General features: G+C 44.9%; 1 protein-coding gene across 6 annotated transcripts in view; it reads left to right on the forward strand.

Moving 5' to 3' along the window:
* SPOP (speckle type BTB/POZ protein) overlaps nucleotides 1–16,244 on the forward strand; it is a 33,732-nt gene extending 17,488 nt beyond the window's left edge. For all 6 annotated transcript variants that reach the window (XM_077252576.1, XM_077252579.1, XM_077252575.1 and 3 more), the window contains exons 9-11: nucleotides 2,178–2,300; nucleotides 14,678–14,820; nucleotides 15,179–16,244. In XM_077252576.1, coding sequence (XP_077108691.1) covers nucleotides 2,178–2,300; nucleotides 14,678–14,820; nucleotides 15,179–15,323 — 411 coding nt within the window. In that variant the 3' untranslated portion in view covers nucleotides 15,324–16,244. The remainder of the gene's footprint in view (nucleotides 1–2,177; nucleotides 2,301–14,677; nucleotides 14,821–15,178) is intronic.
* The last annotated feature ends 1,996 nt before the right edge of the window (nucleotides 16,245–18,240 follow it).

Raw genomic sequence — 18,240 nt, forward strand, 5'->3', positions numbered from 1 at the left:
TTTTCTGGCTGTGTCTCCATATCCCACCGCTAGTCGGGAGTGGGAAGAGAGGGGCTAAGTGCCGGAATTGGCGCATCTAACATACCCTAACAGTGTGCTGCTTACGGTGGCCTGCAGTACTTTCATTCACCACTGTGCTAAATTAACCCCATAAATCCCATTGCAACAGGACATTCGTTTCTAAGTTTTGGCCTTATTTATTTTTTGCCCACTCAACAGTGTATTTTTTTATTGCTTTATTTTAAAGCACCACTCTGTGTTCCTTTTTTTCTTTTCACCCCCAAGAGTGGTATCAGTAATGTAAGTTTCTTGCCCCTACAAATATACTTACCAGCCGTCGTCTTCTGCTGTTCTTGGTCATCTTCTACTACTTTGTGACCTGCCGGATCACTCCAGTGTTTGCTGGGTCAGTCGGAGGCTCAACTCAATGGAAGTCTATAAGAGTGAGAACGACGCATGAACGAGGCTGTTGTAGACTTACGGTATATTGAGAGCTTGTGAGCTCTCAATATACCGTAAGTGACCTCTGGCTTCTGGTCAGTCAGGAGCTGCGGTCACAAGATGGCATTATGGGAACCGGAGTGGTGCTGGGAAGAGCTGAAGACAACGGCTGGTAAGTATATTACTACAAAAACAAAAGACATTGTAACCAAAAACTGGAAATCATATAACTACCACCAAATCGAATAATTAATGTTTTGATGCCTTTTTTTTTTGTCTTGTACTTTATTATAAACAATAAATTACACAAAAATGCAAAAACTCATTAAAAAACCCCATAAAACCCACACATTGGGCAGTGTGGACAAAATGGTAATTAGCAGAATTATATCTCCATATATCTGGAACGTGGAGGCATAGGAAAGCAACATGTAATAATCAACAGTATGCAAAGACTTGATTTTATATGTCCTATGTATACAATATTATTATAACAAGTCTTATATCAGAGAGTGCTAGAGCCAGAAATAACCGATTATATTGCCAGTTAGGCCTATGGAGACCTATCAAACTCCCTGCAATGACAGTCCTATCAGTTAAATAGAAAAAAGCCTATAGGAGACGAAGCGGCACTTGAAACGTGCGTCGGGGTGCTGGGCACTGTGGTCAGACTCACAATGGCATATGGTTGTTATAGGCTTTTTTCTATTTGACTTATAGGAGTGTCATGCAGGGGAGTTTGATAGGTCTCTAAGACTTGTTATAATATTGTATATAACGTCAAGTCTTTGTGTACTGTTGATTATTATATATTTGCCTACACTTTCCAGACATATGGAAATTTATGCTAATTACCATTTTGTCCACACTGCCTAATTTTTCCTTTTTTTGGGGTGATTTTTAATGGTTGTTTGCTTTTGTGTATAACTGTTTATAATAAAGGTTTGATCCATTTTGACATTTTTTGTCTTGGTTTGGTGGTAATTATATGATTAGGGAAAAGACATCAGTTATACCACTCCGGGGGTGAAATAAAGGAGCAAAACGGCAGAGTGGTGCTTTAAGGATTTGTCATATTCTTCCGTGCATATAACTGATGACTTTATAATATATTTTGGGGCTGCAGGATGGCCGATTGCACAGTATAATAACTAATTGGAGGGGTCTCCTTGCCTCTGATCTGCTGCTGCTGTTAATCTGCCTTTTTCATAGGTTGTCATAAATGGTGCCCCCTTTCTGCTGTTGCCCCCTTTGACCTAGAAAATTCTGTAACTCGCACTAATTGAAAGGTTCAATGATGCCAATAATAACCCTGCAATTCCATTATGTGATGTGTAACCTGAGCTGCCGCCCCCAATGCCATGACCTGGAATTGGCTTTTTACTTTCTGTGCAGTATGTATGTGATTGCTCCCTGTTATCTGCCGGATTGTGCTGCTCAGAGGATGACTGGCCTTAGTATCTCCATGAATGAAGCTTAGTGCCCCTTTAAGAGGCGATTAGCGGTGTCAATTTGCCCCGGCCATTATCCTGTATAAATGGGCAGTCTGACAGCTGTGCGCTGCCGGCCCGGTGTGATTCATACCGGCCAAGCACTGTAGGTTCCTCCGTTTCGGTCTATTATGTTGATGTACGGTAGAGTTTGCACCCACTTGGACTGATGATGACATGGAGCGATGAGGGATGATCCGACACAAATAAGATTTGGAATATTTACTATGTGTTTTTCAAACCTAGAATCGTGTGGAGATTAAAGATGTGGAGCCAGATGTCTTCAAGGAAATGATGTGTTTTATATACACCGGGAAGGCATCCAACCTTGACAAGATGGCTGATGATCTTCTGGCTGCTGCAGACAAGGTATGATTATCACCGGCACTAGCTGATTTATTAATGAGGACTAATTATCAATCATGATCACGACTGAGAGGCTTCTGTACACCAGGGACCAAAGGCAAGGAGATAAAGGTATTCTCATACCATCAGGTGAAAGAGGGTCTCCAGTTAGGAGAATCCCTGGGATTGAGCTGTGCCTGGAAAATACCCTGGTTGGCACCAATGCATGGTGTGGAGAGGCACCTTGGATGCCGCTATACCAGGAGGGGCGTAGGACCTAGACATAAGGAAGCAACCAGGAGAGTGACACCTCTACATACGGAGGGGCACTCTGGATGGCGCCTCTGGGGGTACCCTGGTTGGCACCAATGCATGGTGTGGAAGGTCACCTGTGTATGGAGGTTGGGCATCCTGGATGGGGCCTCGCATAAGAAGCAGTGGAGGAAATATGGAGGCTGGCACTCAGGAGAGGTACTATGGGAGGGCACACTAAATGGCACCATGTATGAGGAGGAGTGCCTATACCCTGGGAGTCATCCAGGAGGAGCATCCCCAAAAGAGACGTTGGCACCTGTTCATGGGTCAGGACACCTTGGATTGTGCCTGTAAATGGGAACTCCTAGATGGTGTCTGTTTATTGGGGGAGTACTCTAGATGGCAGCTGTGCATAGAGATAGCACGGTCAGATATTGTTGGGAGGGAGACTGCGCATTTATTTACCTGTAGAATTGTACTATTAGATGGCGCTCCTCCAAACCTCGCAGTGCCTGCTGCTTTGATGAGAACTCCCCAGAGAGCAGAACCTCAGCACAGTTCAGGGTCACATTGTCCTAGCTTTACTGGTTTTTACTGGTTTTCGATTCAATCAAATGATTAACTGCTGGCCCAGAAGAAGCCAGAATCCTCCCAGCACAAACCTTCCCCGGTTCAGCCACAAGTCGCAGTACAAGGTTTTTTTTATTTCCTTTCGTCTTCTGAATCATCTCCTTGTAAACATTTTATAAGTACAGCAGGAGGAAAGTTCCTCATCCTCTCCCTGCTCGTAATCCTCCACAATCTCGCCAGTCAGGAATAACAGACAGCCGGGCTCGCTTCTCCGCCACTCTCAGGGGCATATCTGCTGATATCTGACACTGCGTTATTGTTTGATTTGCTACATAGACCTCTCATTTATTGAGTCTGTGAAAGCTAAGGCGGCAGAGCTGGGCTGATTACAGCAGGCTCTCCACTTCTATACCCATAATGCACTGGGGGAGATTTATTAAAGGGGGTTTCCAGCACTGTCCTCAGGATAGGCCATAAATATCAAATCGGCGGATGTCTACCTCCTAGTGTCCCTGACGATCAATGATTGAAGGGGCCACAGCACTCCTGCCTTTTTGAGCAGGCACAGCCCTGTACTTTCTGTATATTTATTTGCGTGGGACTGAACAATAGAAAGCTGCAATACTGGGTATAGCCACTGCCAAATGTATAGCGCTGTTCCTGGTAAACAAATAAAGGGGATGTGGTGCTTCCTGGATAGCTGGCCCCTTTAATCAGGTGATTTATAGGGTGTGTCGGGAGTCAGACGCCCACCGATCTGATATTGATAGGCCAATAAAGGGGACATGCCAGAAACTTACACACCTCCAAACCATTAATTTGACCATTAAAAGATCAGCAAGTTGATTCTTTTGTGGAAGAAATCACGTTTTGAAGTCCTGTATGTTTGTGTCTGGAAGTGCATTGGGGCGAGACTGTGCACTTCCAACGGCTCAGCCTCACGCTATATTCCCTGCTTAGCACCACTTTCCTGTGGTTAATTGACATGTTTTTCACGCTAATGTCCCGATCCATTGGTGAAACATGTTCGGGGGACGTGCTGCATGGTTGAATTTTACATATTCAATCCTTACTATTGATGGTTCCCCAGGGTGCGCAAGCCCCGTCATCAGCTGTTCTCGGTGTCTTCTGGAACTGCTCAGTTACGGAGCTGCGCAGCACAGCTTCATCTATGGTATAGTGGCTGGGTGCTGGTCATTCGCCTCATTGATTCGAATAGGGGATGGATGTGCAGTACCTGACCGCGGCCACTATTCCGTCCACAGAGCTGCGCTGTGCAACTCCATAACTGAGCAGTTCCAGCAGGTCAGAGACTAATTACCTCTGATGCCGTTGGTCACACTATACAGGCAGACAAGACCCCCTATTCGCAATTGTACCTCACTTAGGGAGTCGCTGATTGATCCGGGATCACAGGGTAATAGAGAGAGACGTTCGGTCTTTGATGCCACCGGGTTATAAATAAGAGGAGGGATCGTACAGGAGAATGTATTCAGCTACTGGCGGATTTAGCGGCCGTGTCAATAATGCAACAAAGTTGTAGTAATTACAGCTCTGTGAGGAGAAGACTTCCAGCCGTCTGTACAAAGCCGCAGGGATGCGGTGGAAACGCTGTAAAGTAGATATATATATATATATATATATATATATATATATATATATATATATATATATATATATATATAACCAGACAGCGGGGAAATTGAACAAGACGAGTGTTTTTTCTGGTGCGCATCAGCTGGAAATGTGTAAAGCACAGCTCCTGAGGAACGAACGCTGCGTCACTGCACCTTCTGCAATCTTAGGCCTGAAATGGGGTCATCCCATAATATGTGGTGAATCCACACTAATATAGTGCGTACGGAAAGAATTCAGACCCCTTTACATTTTTTTCACTCTTTGTTTCATTGCAGCCATTTGGTAAATTTTAAAAAGTTCTTTTTTTTCTCATTAATGTACACTCTGCACCTCATCTTGACTTAAAACCCCCCAGAAATTTAGTAATATTTGCAAATTAATATATAAAGCTGTGTGTATGTGTGTGTGTGTGTGTATGTCCGGGATTGGCATCTGCACCGTCGCAGCTACAGCCACAAAATTTTGCACAGTCACACGTCTGGACCCCGAGAGCGTCATAGGCTATGTTGTGAGGCGAAATTTTAACCCCGCACAATCCAATTCACCAAACAATTTTGCCCCTATCTACATAATGGGGAAAAAGTGAAAGGAAAAGTGTTGGAGGCAAATTGACAGCTGCCAGATGTGAACAAGGGGGACTTAAAGAATGAGAGCGATGGCGCCAAAGAGTATATACTGTACAGTTGCTAAGGTGGGGCCCCGACATGGGATACTCACCACACACGGGGATATGAACACAAACACAAAATGCGCCACACACTCCCACGTGCTTGAACACATATCACCCTCAGCACACATTTCACCACACATACACCAACCTCGCCACATAAAAGTCAAAACACAAAAGTCACCGCTCAAAACTCGCCACGTGCAAAATTCGCCACATGCAAAACCAGGCTCACGCAAAACTCGCCACATGTGCAAAACTCACCTCATGGAAAACTCTCCACACGCAAAACTTGCACACGCGGAAAAATTGCCACATGCACAAAAGTTGCAACACATGCAAAAGTTGCCTCACACAAAACTTGCACATACTCAAAACGCACCACACATAAAACTCGCCACGCGCAAAACTTGCTGCATGCATGTCGCCACACGCAACTCAACACACACAACTTGACACATGAAACTCGCCCTAAAATACACACAAGTCTGGTATTATCCTTCAAAAATAAAAATCTGATTAATAAGCAGACAAACTACAAGAGCAACAAATGTACCATATAGGAAACACGGCAGCTGTCAGTCACATGACCTGTCTATTATGTGTATGTGCGAGCTAATATATACTGCCAGGGGGGAGGGATTCCTGTTGGCTGGGGATTTATCAGGCTGCCAATTTAGCTTACAAATACTGAGGTAAAAATACTGACCAAATAACGTGTGAACGAGGTCTAATACAGGAGGAGATGACATACAGGTACATACTATATACAGGGGAGATGACACACAGGTATATACTATATACAGGAGGAGATGACATACAGGTATATACTATATATAGGACGAGATGACATACAGGTATATACTATATACAGGAGGAGATGACATACAGGTATATACTGTTGTGAATTCTGCTTTTGGGCTCCCTCCAGTGGTTGTAGGTGGTAATGCAGTCGCCCCTTAGTTGCAGTCCTGGTCAGGTGTATCTGCTGATTGCAGTTCTGACTGGGGTATTTAGGCGTGCAGGATTCATTAGTCCTTGCCAGTTGTCAATTGTTGTTGGGAGGTGTAGGACCTCTGCCTGGTTCCTCCTGCCTTTCTGCCAAATCAGCAAAGATAAGTGTCTGTTTTTTTTTTCCTGTGGCACACATGTTGTGTGCTTCACAATTCAGTGCTATTCTTTGTGTTTTCTTGTCCAGCTTAGATTGTGTCAGTATTTTCTCAGTCTTGTTGGATTCTCTGGAGTAGCAGATATACATTCCATGTCTTTAGTTAGATTGTGGAACTTTTTGTATTATCTGTTGTGGATATTTTTGGAAGGGTTTTAATACTGACCTCCTAGTAATCTGTCCTATCCTTTCCTATTTAGCTAGAGTGGCCTCTTTTGCTAAATCCTGTTTTCTACCTTCGTGTGTCTATTATTCTCCTACTCACAGTCATTATTCGTGGGGGGCTGCCTATCCTTTGGGGGTCTGCTCTGAGGCAAGGTAGCATTCCTGTTTCCATCTATAGGGGTATTTAGTCCTCCGGCTGTGTCGAGGTGTCTAGGGTTTTGTTAGGCACACCCCACGGCTACTTCTAGTTGCGGTGTTAGTTCAGGATTTGCGGTCAGTATAGGTTCCACCGACTCCAGAGAAAGTTTCATGCGGCTCCAAGGTCACCAGATGGCAACAGTACAACTGGCCCATAATGAGTTAAATGCATCTCAGAAGAAGGGAAGAAAGGTGTTGAGCCATTTTTTTTTCTGCAGTCTGTTTTGTCTTTTTTTCCCTCTTTATCTATGGGTGGCTGAGGAGTCTTGTGCCAGCATGGATGTTCAGGAATTAGCTTCTCGTGTAGACAAGCTTGCTGCTAGGGTACAGGGTATTTCTGATTATATTGTTCAGACTCCTGCTTTAGAGCCGAAGATTCCTACTCCTGATTTGTTTTTTGGTGATAGGTCCAAATTTTTGGGTTTTAAAAACAATTGTAAACTGTTTTTTTGCTCTGAGACCGCGATCCTCCGGTGATTCCATTCAGCAGGTTAAAATTGTCATCTCCCTGCTGTGTGGCGATCCACAGGATTGGGCATTTTCCCTGGAATCTGGGAATCCGGCCTTGCTTAATGTAGATTCCTTTTTTCAGGCTTTAGGATTATTATATGATGAACCGAATTCTGTGGATCAAGCGGAGAAAACCTTGTTGGCCCTGTCTCAGGGTCAAGAGGCGGCAGAATTGTTTTGTCAGAAATTTAGAAAATGGTTTGTGTTGACTAAATGGAATGATGATGCTTTGGTGGCAATTTTCAGAAAGGGTCTTTCTGAATCCGTTAAAGATGTTATGGTGGGGTTTCCCACGCCTTCCGGTCTGAGTGATTCTATGTCTCTGGCCATTCAGATTGATCGGCGCTTGCGGGAGCGTCAAACTGTGCGCGCTGTGGCGTCGTCCTTAGAGCAAAGTCATTGTGGCGACGCTTCTCATGTCATTTCAGTCTGCCCTAAGCGGACAAAAAGGATCGCTAGTTCATTTACTATCAGTACTGTACAACCTAAATTTCTGTTATCGGTGTCCTTTATCTGCTCATTGTCATCATTTTCTGTCATGGCGTTTGTGGATTCAGGCGCCGCCTTGAACTTAATGGATTTTGAGTTTGCCAGGCGATGTGGTTTTCCCTTGCAGCCTTTGCAGAACCCTATTCCTTTAAGGGGGATTGATGCTACACCTTTGGCTAAAAATAAGCCCCAGTTTTGGACACAGGTGACCATGCACATGGCGCCAGCCCATCAGGAAGATTGTCGATTTCTGGTGTTGCATAATTTGCATGATGTTATCGTGCTGGGTTTCCCGTGGTTGCAGGTACATAATCCTGTGTTGGATTGGAAATCTATGTCTGTGACTAGTTGGGGTTGTCAGGGGGTTCATAATGATGTTCCTTTGATGTCAATCTCCTCTTCTTCCTCTTCTGAAATTCCAGAGTTTTTGTCTGATTTTCAGGATGTATTCGATGAGCCCAAGTCCAGTTCCCTTCCACCGCACAGGGACTGTGATTGTGCGATTGACTTGATTCCGGGCAGTAAGTTTCCTAAGGGCCGACTTTTCAACCTGTCTGTGCCTGAACATACCGCCATGCGGAGTTATGTTAAAGAGTCTTTGGAGAAAGGGCATACTCGGCCATCTTCTTCACCGTTGGGAGCAGGTTTTTTTTTTGTTGCTAAGAAGGATGGTTCCTTGAGACCTTGTATTGATTATCGCCTCTTGAATAAGATCACGGTCAAGTTTCAATACCCTTTACCTTTGCTTTCCGATTTGTTTGCTAGGATTAAGGGGGCTAGTTGGTTTACGAAGATTGACCTTCGGGGGGCATATAATCTTGTTAGTATTAAGCAGGGTGATGAATGGAAAACTGCGTTTAATACGCCCGAAGGCCATTTTGAATACCTTGTGATGCCATTCGGGCTCACTAACGCTCCATCTGTTTTTCAATCCTTCATGCATGATATCTTCCGGACTTATATTGATAAATTCTTGATTGTATATTTGGACGATATTTTGATTTTTTCCGATGATTGGGAGTCTCATGTGGAACAGGTCAGGATGGTATTTCAGATCCTTCGTGACAATGCTTTGTTTGTGAAGGGGTCTAAGTGTCTCTTTGGGGTGCAGAAGGTTTCTTTTTTGGGCTTTATTTTTTTCTCCCTCATCTATGGAGATGGATCCGGTTAAGGTTCAGGCCATTCATGATTGGATTCAACCCACATCCGTGAAGAGCCTTCAGAAATTTTGGGGTTTGCAAATTTTTATCGCCGTTTCATTGCTAACCTCCAGCGTGGTTAAACCCTTGACTGATTTGACGAAAAAAGGCGCTGATGTGGCGAATTGGTCCTCTGCGGCTGTCTCTGCCTTTCAGGAGCTTAAACGCCGATTTACTTCTGCTCCGGTGTTGCACCAACCAGATGTTCCTCTTCCGTTTCAGGTTGAGATTGATGCTTCTGAGATTGGGGCAGGGGCCGTTTTGTCTCAGAGGGATTCTGTTGGTTCTTTGATGAAACCCTGTGCCTTCTTCTCCCGCAAGTTTTCGCCTGCTGAACGCAATTATCATGTCGGCAATCGGGAGTTGTTGGCTATGAAGTGGGCGTTTGAGGAGTGGCGACATTGGCTTGAGGGAGCTAAGCACCGTATTGTGGTCCTGACCGATCATAAGAATTTGATTTACCTCGAGTCTGCCAAACGGCTGAGTCCTAGACAGGCTCGATGGTCCTTGTTTTTTTCCCGTTTTGATTTCGTGGTTTCGTATCTTCCGGGTTCTAAGAATATTAAGGCTGATGCCCTTTCTAGGAGTTTTTTGCCTGATTCTCCTGAGGTCCTTGAACCGGTCGGCATGCTGAAAGAAGGGGTGGTCCTTTCTGCCATTTCCCCTGATTTACGGCGGGTTCTTCAGGAATTTCAGGCTGATAGACCTGACCGCTGTCCTGTGGGGAAATTGTTTGTTCCTGACAGATGGACTAGTAGAGTGATTTCTGAGGTTCACTTTTCTGTGTTGGCTGGTCATCCTGGTATTTTTGGTACCAGAGATTTGGTTGGTAGGTCCTTTTGGTGGCCTTCGTTGTCACATGATGTGCTTTCTTTTGTGCAGTCCTGTGGGACTTGTGCGCGGGCCAAGCCTTGTTGTTCCCGTGCTAGTGGGTTACTTTTGCCATTGCCGGTCCCTGAGAGGCCCTGGACGCATATTTCTATGGATTTTGTTTCTGATCTTCCGGTTTCCCAGAGGATGTCGGTTATCTGGGTTGTTTGTGACCGGTTTTCTAAGATGGTTCATTTGGTGCCTTTGCCTAAATTGCCTTCCTCTTCAGAGTTGGTTCCGTTGTTTTTTCAGCATGTGGTTCGTTTGAACGGTATTCCGGAGAATATTGTGTCCGACAGAGGTTCCCAGTTTGTTTCTAGGTTTTGGCGGGCCTTTTGTGCTAGGCTGGGCATTGATTTGGCTTTTTCTTCTGCATTTCATTCTCAGACAAATGGCCAGACCGAGCGAACTAATCTGACTTTGGAGACTTATTTGAGATGCTTTGTGTCTGCCGATCAGGATGATTGGGTGACCTTTTTGCCATTGGCCGAGTTTGCCCTTAATAATCGGGCTAGTTCGGCTACTTTGGTTCCGCCTTTTTTTTGTAATTTTGGTTTTCATCCTCGTTTTTCTTCTGGGCAGGTTGAGCCTTCTGACTGTCCTGGTGTGGATTCTGTGGTTGACAGGTTGCAGCAGATTTGGGCTCATGTGGTGGACAATTTGGTGTTGTCTCAGGAGGAGGCTCAACGTTTTGCTAACCGTCGTCAGTGTGTTGGTTCCCGGCTTCGGGTTGGGGATTTGGTGTGGTTGTCTTCCCGTCATGTTCCTATGAAGGTCTCTTCCCCTAAGTTTAAGCCTCGGTTTATTGGTCCTTATAGGATTTCTGAGATTATTAATCCGGTGTCTTTTCGATTGGCGCTTCCGGCCTCTTTTGTTATCCATAATGTCTTCCATAGATCTTTATTGCGGAAATATGTGGTGCCCGTTCCCTCTGTTGATCCTCCGGCCCCTGTTTTGGTTGATGGGGAGTTGGAGTATGTGGTTGAGAAGATTTTGGATTCTCGTTTTTCGAGGCGGAGGCTTCAGTACCTTGTCAAATGGAAGGGTTATGGCCAGGAGGATAATTCTTGGGTTTTTGCTTCTGATGTCCATGCTGCTGATTTGGTTCATGCTTTTCATCTGGCTCGTCCTGATCGGCCTGGGGGCTCTGGTGAGGGTTCGGTGACCCCTCCTCAAGGGGGGGGGGGGGGTACTGTTGTGAATTCTGCTTTTGGGCTCCCTCCGGTGGTAGTAGGTGGTAATGCAGTTGTCCCTGAGTTGCAGTCCTGGTCAGGTGTATCTGCTGATTGCATTTCTGACTGGGGTATTTAGGCGTGCAGGATTCATTAGTCCTTGCCAGTTGTCAATTGTTGTTGGGAGGTGTAGGACCTCTGCCTGGTTCCTCCTGCCTTTCTGCCAAATCAGCAAAGATAAGTGTCTGGTTTTTTTTCCTGTGGCACACATGTTGTGTGCTTCACAATTCAGTGCTATTCTTTGTGTTTTCTTGTCCAGCTTAGATTGTGTCAGTATTTTCTCAGTCTTGTTGGATTCTCTGGAGTGGCAGATATACATTCCATGTCTTTAGTTAGATTGTGGAACTTTTTGTATTATCTGCTGTGGATATTTTTGGAAGGGTTTTAATACTGACCGCCTAGTAATCTGTCCTATCCTTTCCTATTTAGCTAGAGTGGCCTCTTTTGCTAAATCCTGTTTTCTACCTGCGTGTGTCTATTCTTCTCCTACTCAGTCATTATTCATGGGGGGCTGCTCTGAGGCAAGGTAGCATTCCTATTTCCATCTATAGGGGTATTTAGTCCTCCGGCTGTGTCGAGGTGTCTAGGGTTTTGTTAGGCACACCCCACGGCTACTTCTAGTTGCGGTGTTAGTTCAGGATTTGCGGTCAGTACAGGTTCCACCGACTCCAGAGAAAGTTTCATGCGGCTCCAAGGTCACCAGATCATAACAATCTATATATATAATTGTCTAAGGGTTTTTCCGTCTGTCTGTCTGTCTGTCTGTCCTGGAAATCCCACGTCTCTGATTGGTCGAGGCCGCCAGGCCTTGACCAATCAGCGACGGGCACAGTATCGACATAGATGTCATAAAGGTTGCCTCGACCAATCAGCGACGGGCACAGTCTGCCGCGAATTCTGGAATCATCATTGTCCATATACTACGGGGACATGATCCATATTCTAGAATACCCGATGCGTTAGAATCGGGCCACAGTCTAGTATACTATATAAAAGAGGAGATGACACAGGTATATAGAGGAGGAGATGACATACAGCAGGTATATACTATATATAGGGGAGATGACATACAGGTATATACTATATACAGGAGGAGATGACATACAGCAGGTATATACTATTTAGAGGGGAGATGACATACAGGTATATACTATATACAGGAGATGACATACAGGTGTATACTATATATAAGGGAGATGACAAACATGTATATACTGAGGGGAAAATAAGAGGTGTGAGGTGAAAGTGAGTGGTGTGAGTGCAAAATGAGAGGAGTGAGGGAAAATAGTGGAGTGATCGGAAAATGATAGATGTGAGGTCGAAATGACAAGTGTTAGTGGGGAATGAGAGGAGTGAGGGGGAAAATGAGAGGTGTGAGGGAGAAAATAAGAGAAGTGAGGTGCTATAACTAACCACAGATATTTGCTATGCCCAGGGAACGCCGGGCTCTTCAGCTAGTTTATTAATAAAGAAAAACTTAAATATCACATGGTCATAAGTATTCAGACCCTTTGCTCAGTATTAAGTAGAAGCACCCTTTTGAGCTAGTACAGCCATGAGTCTTCTTGGGAATGATGCAACAAGTTTTTCACACCTGGATTTGGGGATCCTCTGCCATTCTTGCTTGCAGACCCTCTCCTGTTCCGTCAGGTTGGATGGTGAACGTTGGTGGACAGCTATTTTCAGGTCTCTACAGAGAACCTCAATTGGGTTTAGATCAGGGCTCTGGCTGGGCCAGTCAAGAATGGTCACAGAGTTGTTCTAAAGCCACTCCTTTGTTATTTTAGGTGTGTGCTTAGGGTCATTGTCTTGTTGGAAGGTGAACCTTCGGCCAAGTCTGAGGTCCAGAGCACTCTGGAAGAGGTTTTCATCCAGGATATCTCTGTACTTGGCCACATTTGTTTCCTTTAATGGCAACCAGTCGTCCTGTCCCTGCAGCTGAAAAACACCCCCATAGCATGATGCTGCCACCACCATGTTTCACTGTTGGGATTGTATTGTGCAGGTGATGAGCAGTACCTGGTTTTCTCCACACATACCGCTCAGAATTATAACCAAAAAGGTCTATCTTCGTATCATCAGATCAGAGAATCTTATTTCTCATAGTCTGGGAGTCCATCATTTGTTTTTTAGCAAACTCTGTGGGTGCTTTCATATGTCTTGCACTGAGGAGAGGCTTCCGTTGGGCATTTCTGTCATAAAGGCCCGACTGGTGGAGGGCTGCATTGATAGTTGACTTTGTGGAACTTTCTCCCATCTCCCTACTGCATCTCTGGAGCTGAGCCACAGTGATCTTGGGGTTCTTCTTTACCTCTCTCACCAAGGCTCTTCTCCAACGTTTGCTCACTTTAGCTGGACGGCCAGCTCTAGGAAGACTTCTGCTGGTCCCAAACTTCCATTTAAGGATTATGGAGGCCACTGTGCTTTTAGGAACCTTGGCCAGATCTGTGCCTTCCCACAATTCTGTCTCTGAGCTCCTTGGCCAGTTCCTTTTGACCTCATGATTCTCGTTTGGTCTGACATGCACTGTGAGCTGTGAGGTCTTATATAGACAGGTGTGTCCCTTTCCAAATCAAGTCCTATCAGTTTAATTAAACACAGCTGGACTCCAATGAAGGAGTAGAACCATCTCAAGGAGGATCACAAGGAAATGGACAGCATGTGACTTACATATGAGTGTCTGAGCAAAGGGTCTGAATACTTATGACCATGTGATATTTCAGTTTTTCTTTATTAAATTTGCAAAACTTTCTACATTTCTGTTTTTTTTTGTCAAGATGGGGTGCAGAGTGTACATTAATGAGAAAGAAATAACTTTTTTTTTATTTTACCAAATGGCTGCAATAAAACAGTGAAAAATTTAAAGGGGTCTGAATACTTTCCATACCCACTGTATGTAAGGGGATTGCCTAAATAGCAATTTCGTGTGGTGATGGGGTGGGGGGCGGGATTGTGTGTGGTGATGTGGGGGGTGGCATGTGTGGTGATGTGGTGGGGGCGGGATTATGTGTGGTGATGTGGTGGGGGCGGGATTATGTGTGGTGATGGGGTGGGGGGCGGGATTGTGTGTGGTGACGGGGTGGGGGGCGGGATTGTGTGTGGTGACGGGGTGGGGCGGAGCTACTGTGCAGGGGCGGGATTAGCGAGTAATCACGATGCTATATATATATATATATATATGTCATGTTGTAATGAATCTGACAAGTGCCCGATAACTGCCAATCATGCGCACAATGTGGCAGGTGCAGGTCAATGTCGTGTCATCGGCACCAATCTCCTCCCGATGTGGAAGTGAACGCCACCGGAGATGATCATTAAGAAATAATTTGGTCCTGATGTTTGACTTAAAAAATAAAAAACCCTAAAGCTTCTAAGAAGTTTTCATCCTTGACCCTTGTCATGCTGCCAGAGTCTAAGCAGATTATTGCTCCTGTCCACAGTATGCTCTGGAACGTCTGAAGGTGATGTGCGAGGAGGCTTTGTGCAGCAACCTGTCCGTGGAGAACGCCGCCGAGATTCTGATCTTGGCTGACTTGCACAGTGCAGACCAGCTTAAGACTCAGGCCGTGGACTTTATCAACTAGTAAGTGATTTTCTCTTTTAATTTGTACATAATTTTCCATTATTAGTAATCAATATTATTATATTATTGCCCATTTAGAGAGCTCCTGTCATCAAACTGATGTCTTCCTGCAGCCACCACTAGGGGGTGCTCATCGCTCACTATATTGTTATATATTGAAGCCAATAATATGTGTGTACTATAAGCTCCCTCTAGTGGTGGCTGCAGGAAGCCACAATGTTTTCATTGCTGAACAAGGCAGAGAATTTGAAGCCATGCCTCAGCCTACAAACCTAATAGAGCTCTATTCTTTCTAAGGGCTTGTGACTCTTACCCTAAGCCATCTGCATCATGTTCCTCCCCTTCTGTTCCCCTGCAGCCATGCGTCTGATGTCATGGAAACGTCAGGATGGAAGTCTATGGTGGTCTCTCATCCACACCTGGTGGCAGAAGCATACCGTTCCTTGGCCTCGGCTCAGTGCCCTTTCCTCGGCCCTCCTCGCAAGCGTCTGAAGCAATCCTAAAGTCGAGCTCTTGTACAGATAATCCACTCTTGATCTGGAGCCGCTCTCTCCTCTTCCTCATCGCATGAGAGACACTGGTGGGGGAGGGGGTGAGAGAGGAGGTTTCTATCTTTACCTCCCCGACATTGTGTGTGTTGCCACCCTACTCTCCTTTGCCACGTGGCCAGACTGAGCCTTCTGTCTCCCGTCTCCTGTGAGGAGCAGGGAGAATAATAGACTTGCCCTACCCGCGGGTATTTCCCTGCTGGACCTTTACCTTAATTTATAGGGGCGGAGAGAAGTTTCCGATCTCCATGGAGGACTTTTGGAGTAGACGTTCAAGGGCTGAGACTGCAAGCTTTCCACAGCTGCTCTCCAACCCCCAATTTTTGTTTTTCCCGAACAGTGCAGGGGCTAAACTTTTTTTTTTTTTTTTTTTAAAAAAGCTTTTTAATTTTGCTTTTAATACCGTTCCATAAGATTCGAGCATCTCCTCACTATAAACTTGCATTTCCAAGTTCGTTATCATTGACCGTTCAGTCTGCGGTGAGTTTGCTGGATACAGTCTCGGGGGTCTCATTTCATTAATTTTTCAATTACCCAAGGAATATTAATTTGGTCAGGTCCTGTAACTTCATGTAGTGATATCATTTAATGAACTAATGGTTGGTGAGATAAATTTAGACCAAGACAGCGCCTCGGGTTGTACCCCAGCCTTTATCAGGGCGTGTCTGGCATTGAGGTGCTGGATCCAGCAATCGGAACCACAGACTGTTTGACATGACTGTGATGTTACCTCCTTTGCTTTGACCTTGTACTCGCCTTCTCGTACCCGCAGGAGCTTCTATGTTACGTTGTGAGGCTCAGCCACTGATGCTTCAAAGCCAGTAGAGAGAGTTTGTTTTTTTTTTTTTTTGGAGACCATAAATAATTCCTATTTTGTATTGTGCATCACTGTCCTTTAAACACATTCCATCTTCCGAGAGTACTGTGGAATTAAATATGCCCGTCATTAGGGTAATCTCACTATGGGGCACACGGGGAGGGGGGTTGTCTTCAGAAGTGGTCCGTTCTTTATCATGCGCAAAGAATATGCCATCCTGTGAAGCTACGTTCACGCGGTTATGTAGCTGGCATCTTGGGAGTAGAGCGGCTGCTTACTGCAGCAAAACCTTTCCACCTTGAAGGGGAGATATTGAGAATGAAGATCTCGCTTTTCACTGAACACAGCTGACCGCAATGTAGGAATATCTCCATGGGATTTTAGACATATTTTTCTGTCCTGGCTGTGAGATTTTAGCTTAAAGGGGTTGTTCAGGGTTAGGAAAACATATATGTTCTTAATTCCAAAAACAAGCATCACAACTGTCCCCAACCTGCTTATTGGTATTGTAGTGAAAGGGAACCTGACACTTGATTCATGCCGCTCAAACCACGGGCATCATGAATCAGAGCCTTCCTGTGTGATTACAGCCCGGTACATTTACCCTCTGAACTCTGCAGCGTTTCATAGAAAACATAGTTTGGAGCAGGGTTGTGGAGTCCATTTTGGTGGAGTCTGAGTCCATTTTGGTGGAGTCTGAGTCCATTTTGGTGGAGTCTGAGTCCATTTTGGTGGAGTCTGAGTCCATTTTGGTGGAGTCTGAGTCCATTTTGGTGGAGTCTGAGTCCATTTTGGTGGAGTCTGAGTCCTGGAAATTGAGGAGTCTGAGTCGGAGGCTTGGCTTACAAACTCCACCGCCCTGGTTTGGAGAGGCAAGATGAGTGTAGTGCGGCTTCTCCCCACCCGACTCCAGGTCATTGACAGGTCTCCGCATGTACACAGATGAGACCTGTCAATCACACATAGGGGTGCGAGCAGAAGCCTGCTGGGAATGTTACTGGACTAGTCTCATCTTGGCCTATAGTCCCTGTCCGGCTCTTCAAACTATGTTTTTTTTCTGATAAGCTGGAGCATTTCAGAATAAAACCTACCTGGCTGCAATCACACATTCATCTGATGAATCAACTTGCAGATTCCTTTACATCAATGGATACAAGCTACAGTTCCAGACAACCCAAGGACAGGTTTGCAGTTGCATATGGAAGAAAACAGCCATATTTTTTTTTTATTTTATTTTGTACAACTGTGAATCTTTTTCATTTGTTCACTTTTTCTACAATGTTCTTCACAGTCTAAAATTCGGTGTATCAGGTTCATAATACATCAGCATAGGGGCCAGTGCTTAGTTTTTCTATTGCAGCGCTCCAAATCCTTAAGTCATAAGAGTTAAAGCGTACATACAGTCTAATATATCACAAGAATTGTCTTGGTTATAATGCTCAGTAATTTTCTCTCCACTCTTTCTGGGTTGGCGGTAATCCTTTTTCAACATTCTGCCTGCACTCTAGGTGCTGGAACTTCTTTTGCGTAACTTCCCAGCATGCGCTGCACCTGCTGTTGTACAGTGACTTGCATGTGTTGAACTGGTGGCACGCTTCTTTATGTCTTTACACACACAGAAAGACAGGAGAAGACTGCCAAAAACCGCTCCCTTTGTATTATGTCACAAGCTATGTCAAATTAGGGGAAGTTATCTGAAAGTACAGTGTTCATTTAAATGACAAACTTCTGTCGGCCTGCAGTCACCACTAGAGGGAGCTAAGAGCTCAATGTAAATTATACATTGAACTTAATAATAGCACTTTATTACAGTAAGCACCCTCTAGTGGTGGCGGTACGAAACAGGAATTTTATCCTTTTTCCATAAGGCTGTATAGGGATTTTGGAGCTGTGTAACAGAAGAATTCTTAACTATTTCAAAGACCTATTCAGAAATTTGTCAGTACAAGCTTTTAGACTTACAGACAAAATAGTGTTTAAAGTTGCAAATTGCCTCTTCTGAGAAAAAGAGGACTTAACTCTATAGCGCCACCTGTTGGAAGTAGCGATCCTACA

The sequence above is a fragment of the Ranitomeya variabilis genome, chromosome 4 (assembly GCF_051348905.1).
Source record: "Ranitomeya variabilis isolate aRanVar5 chromosome 4, aRanVar5.hap1, whole genome shotgun sequence".
NCBI classification, from domain to species: Eukaryota; Metazoa; Chordata; class Amphibia; order Anura; family Dendrobatidae; genus Ranitomeya; species Ranitomeya variabilis.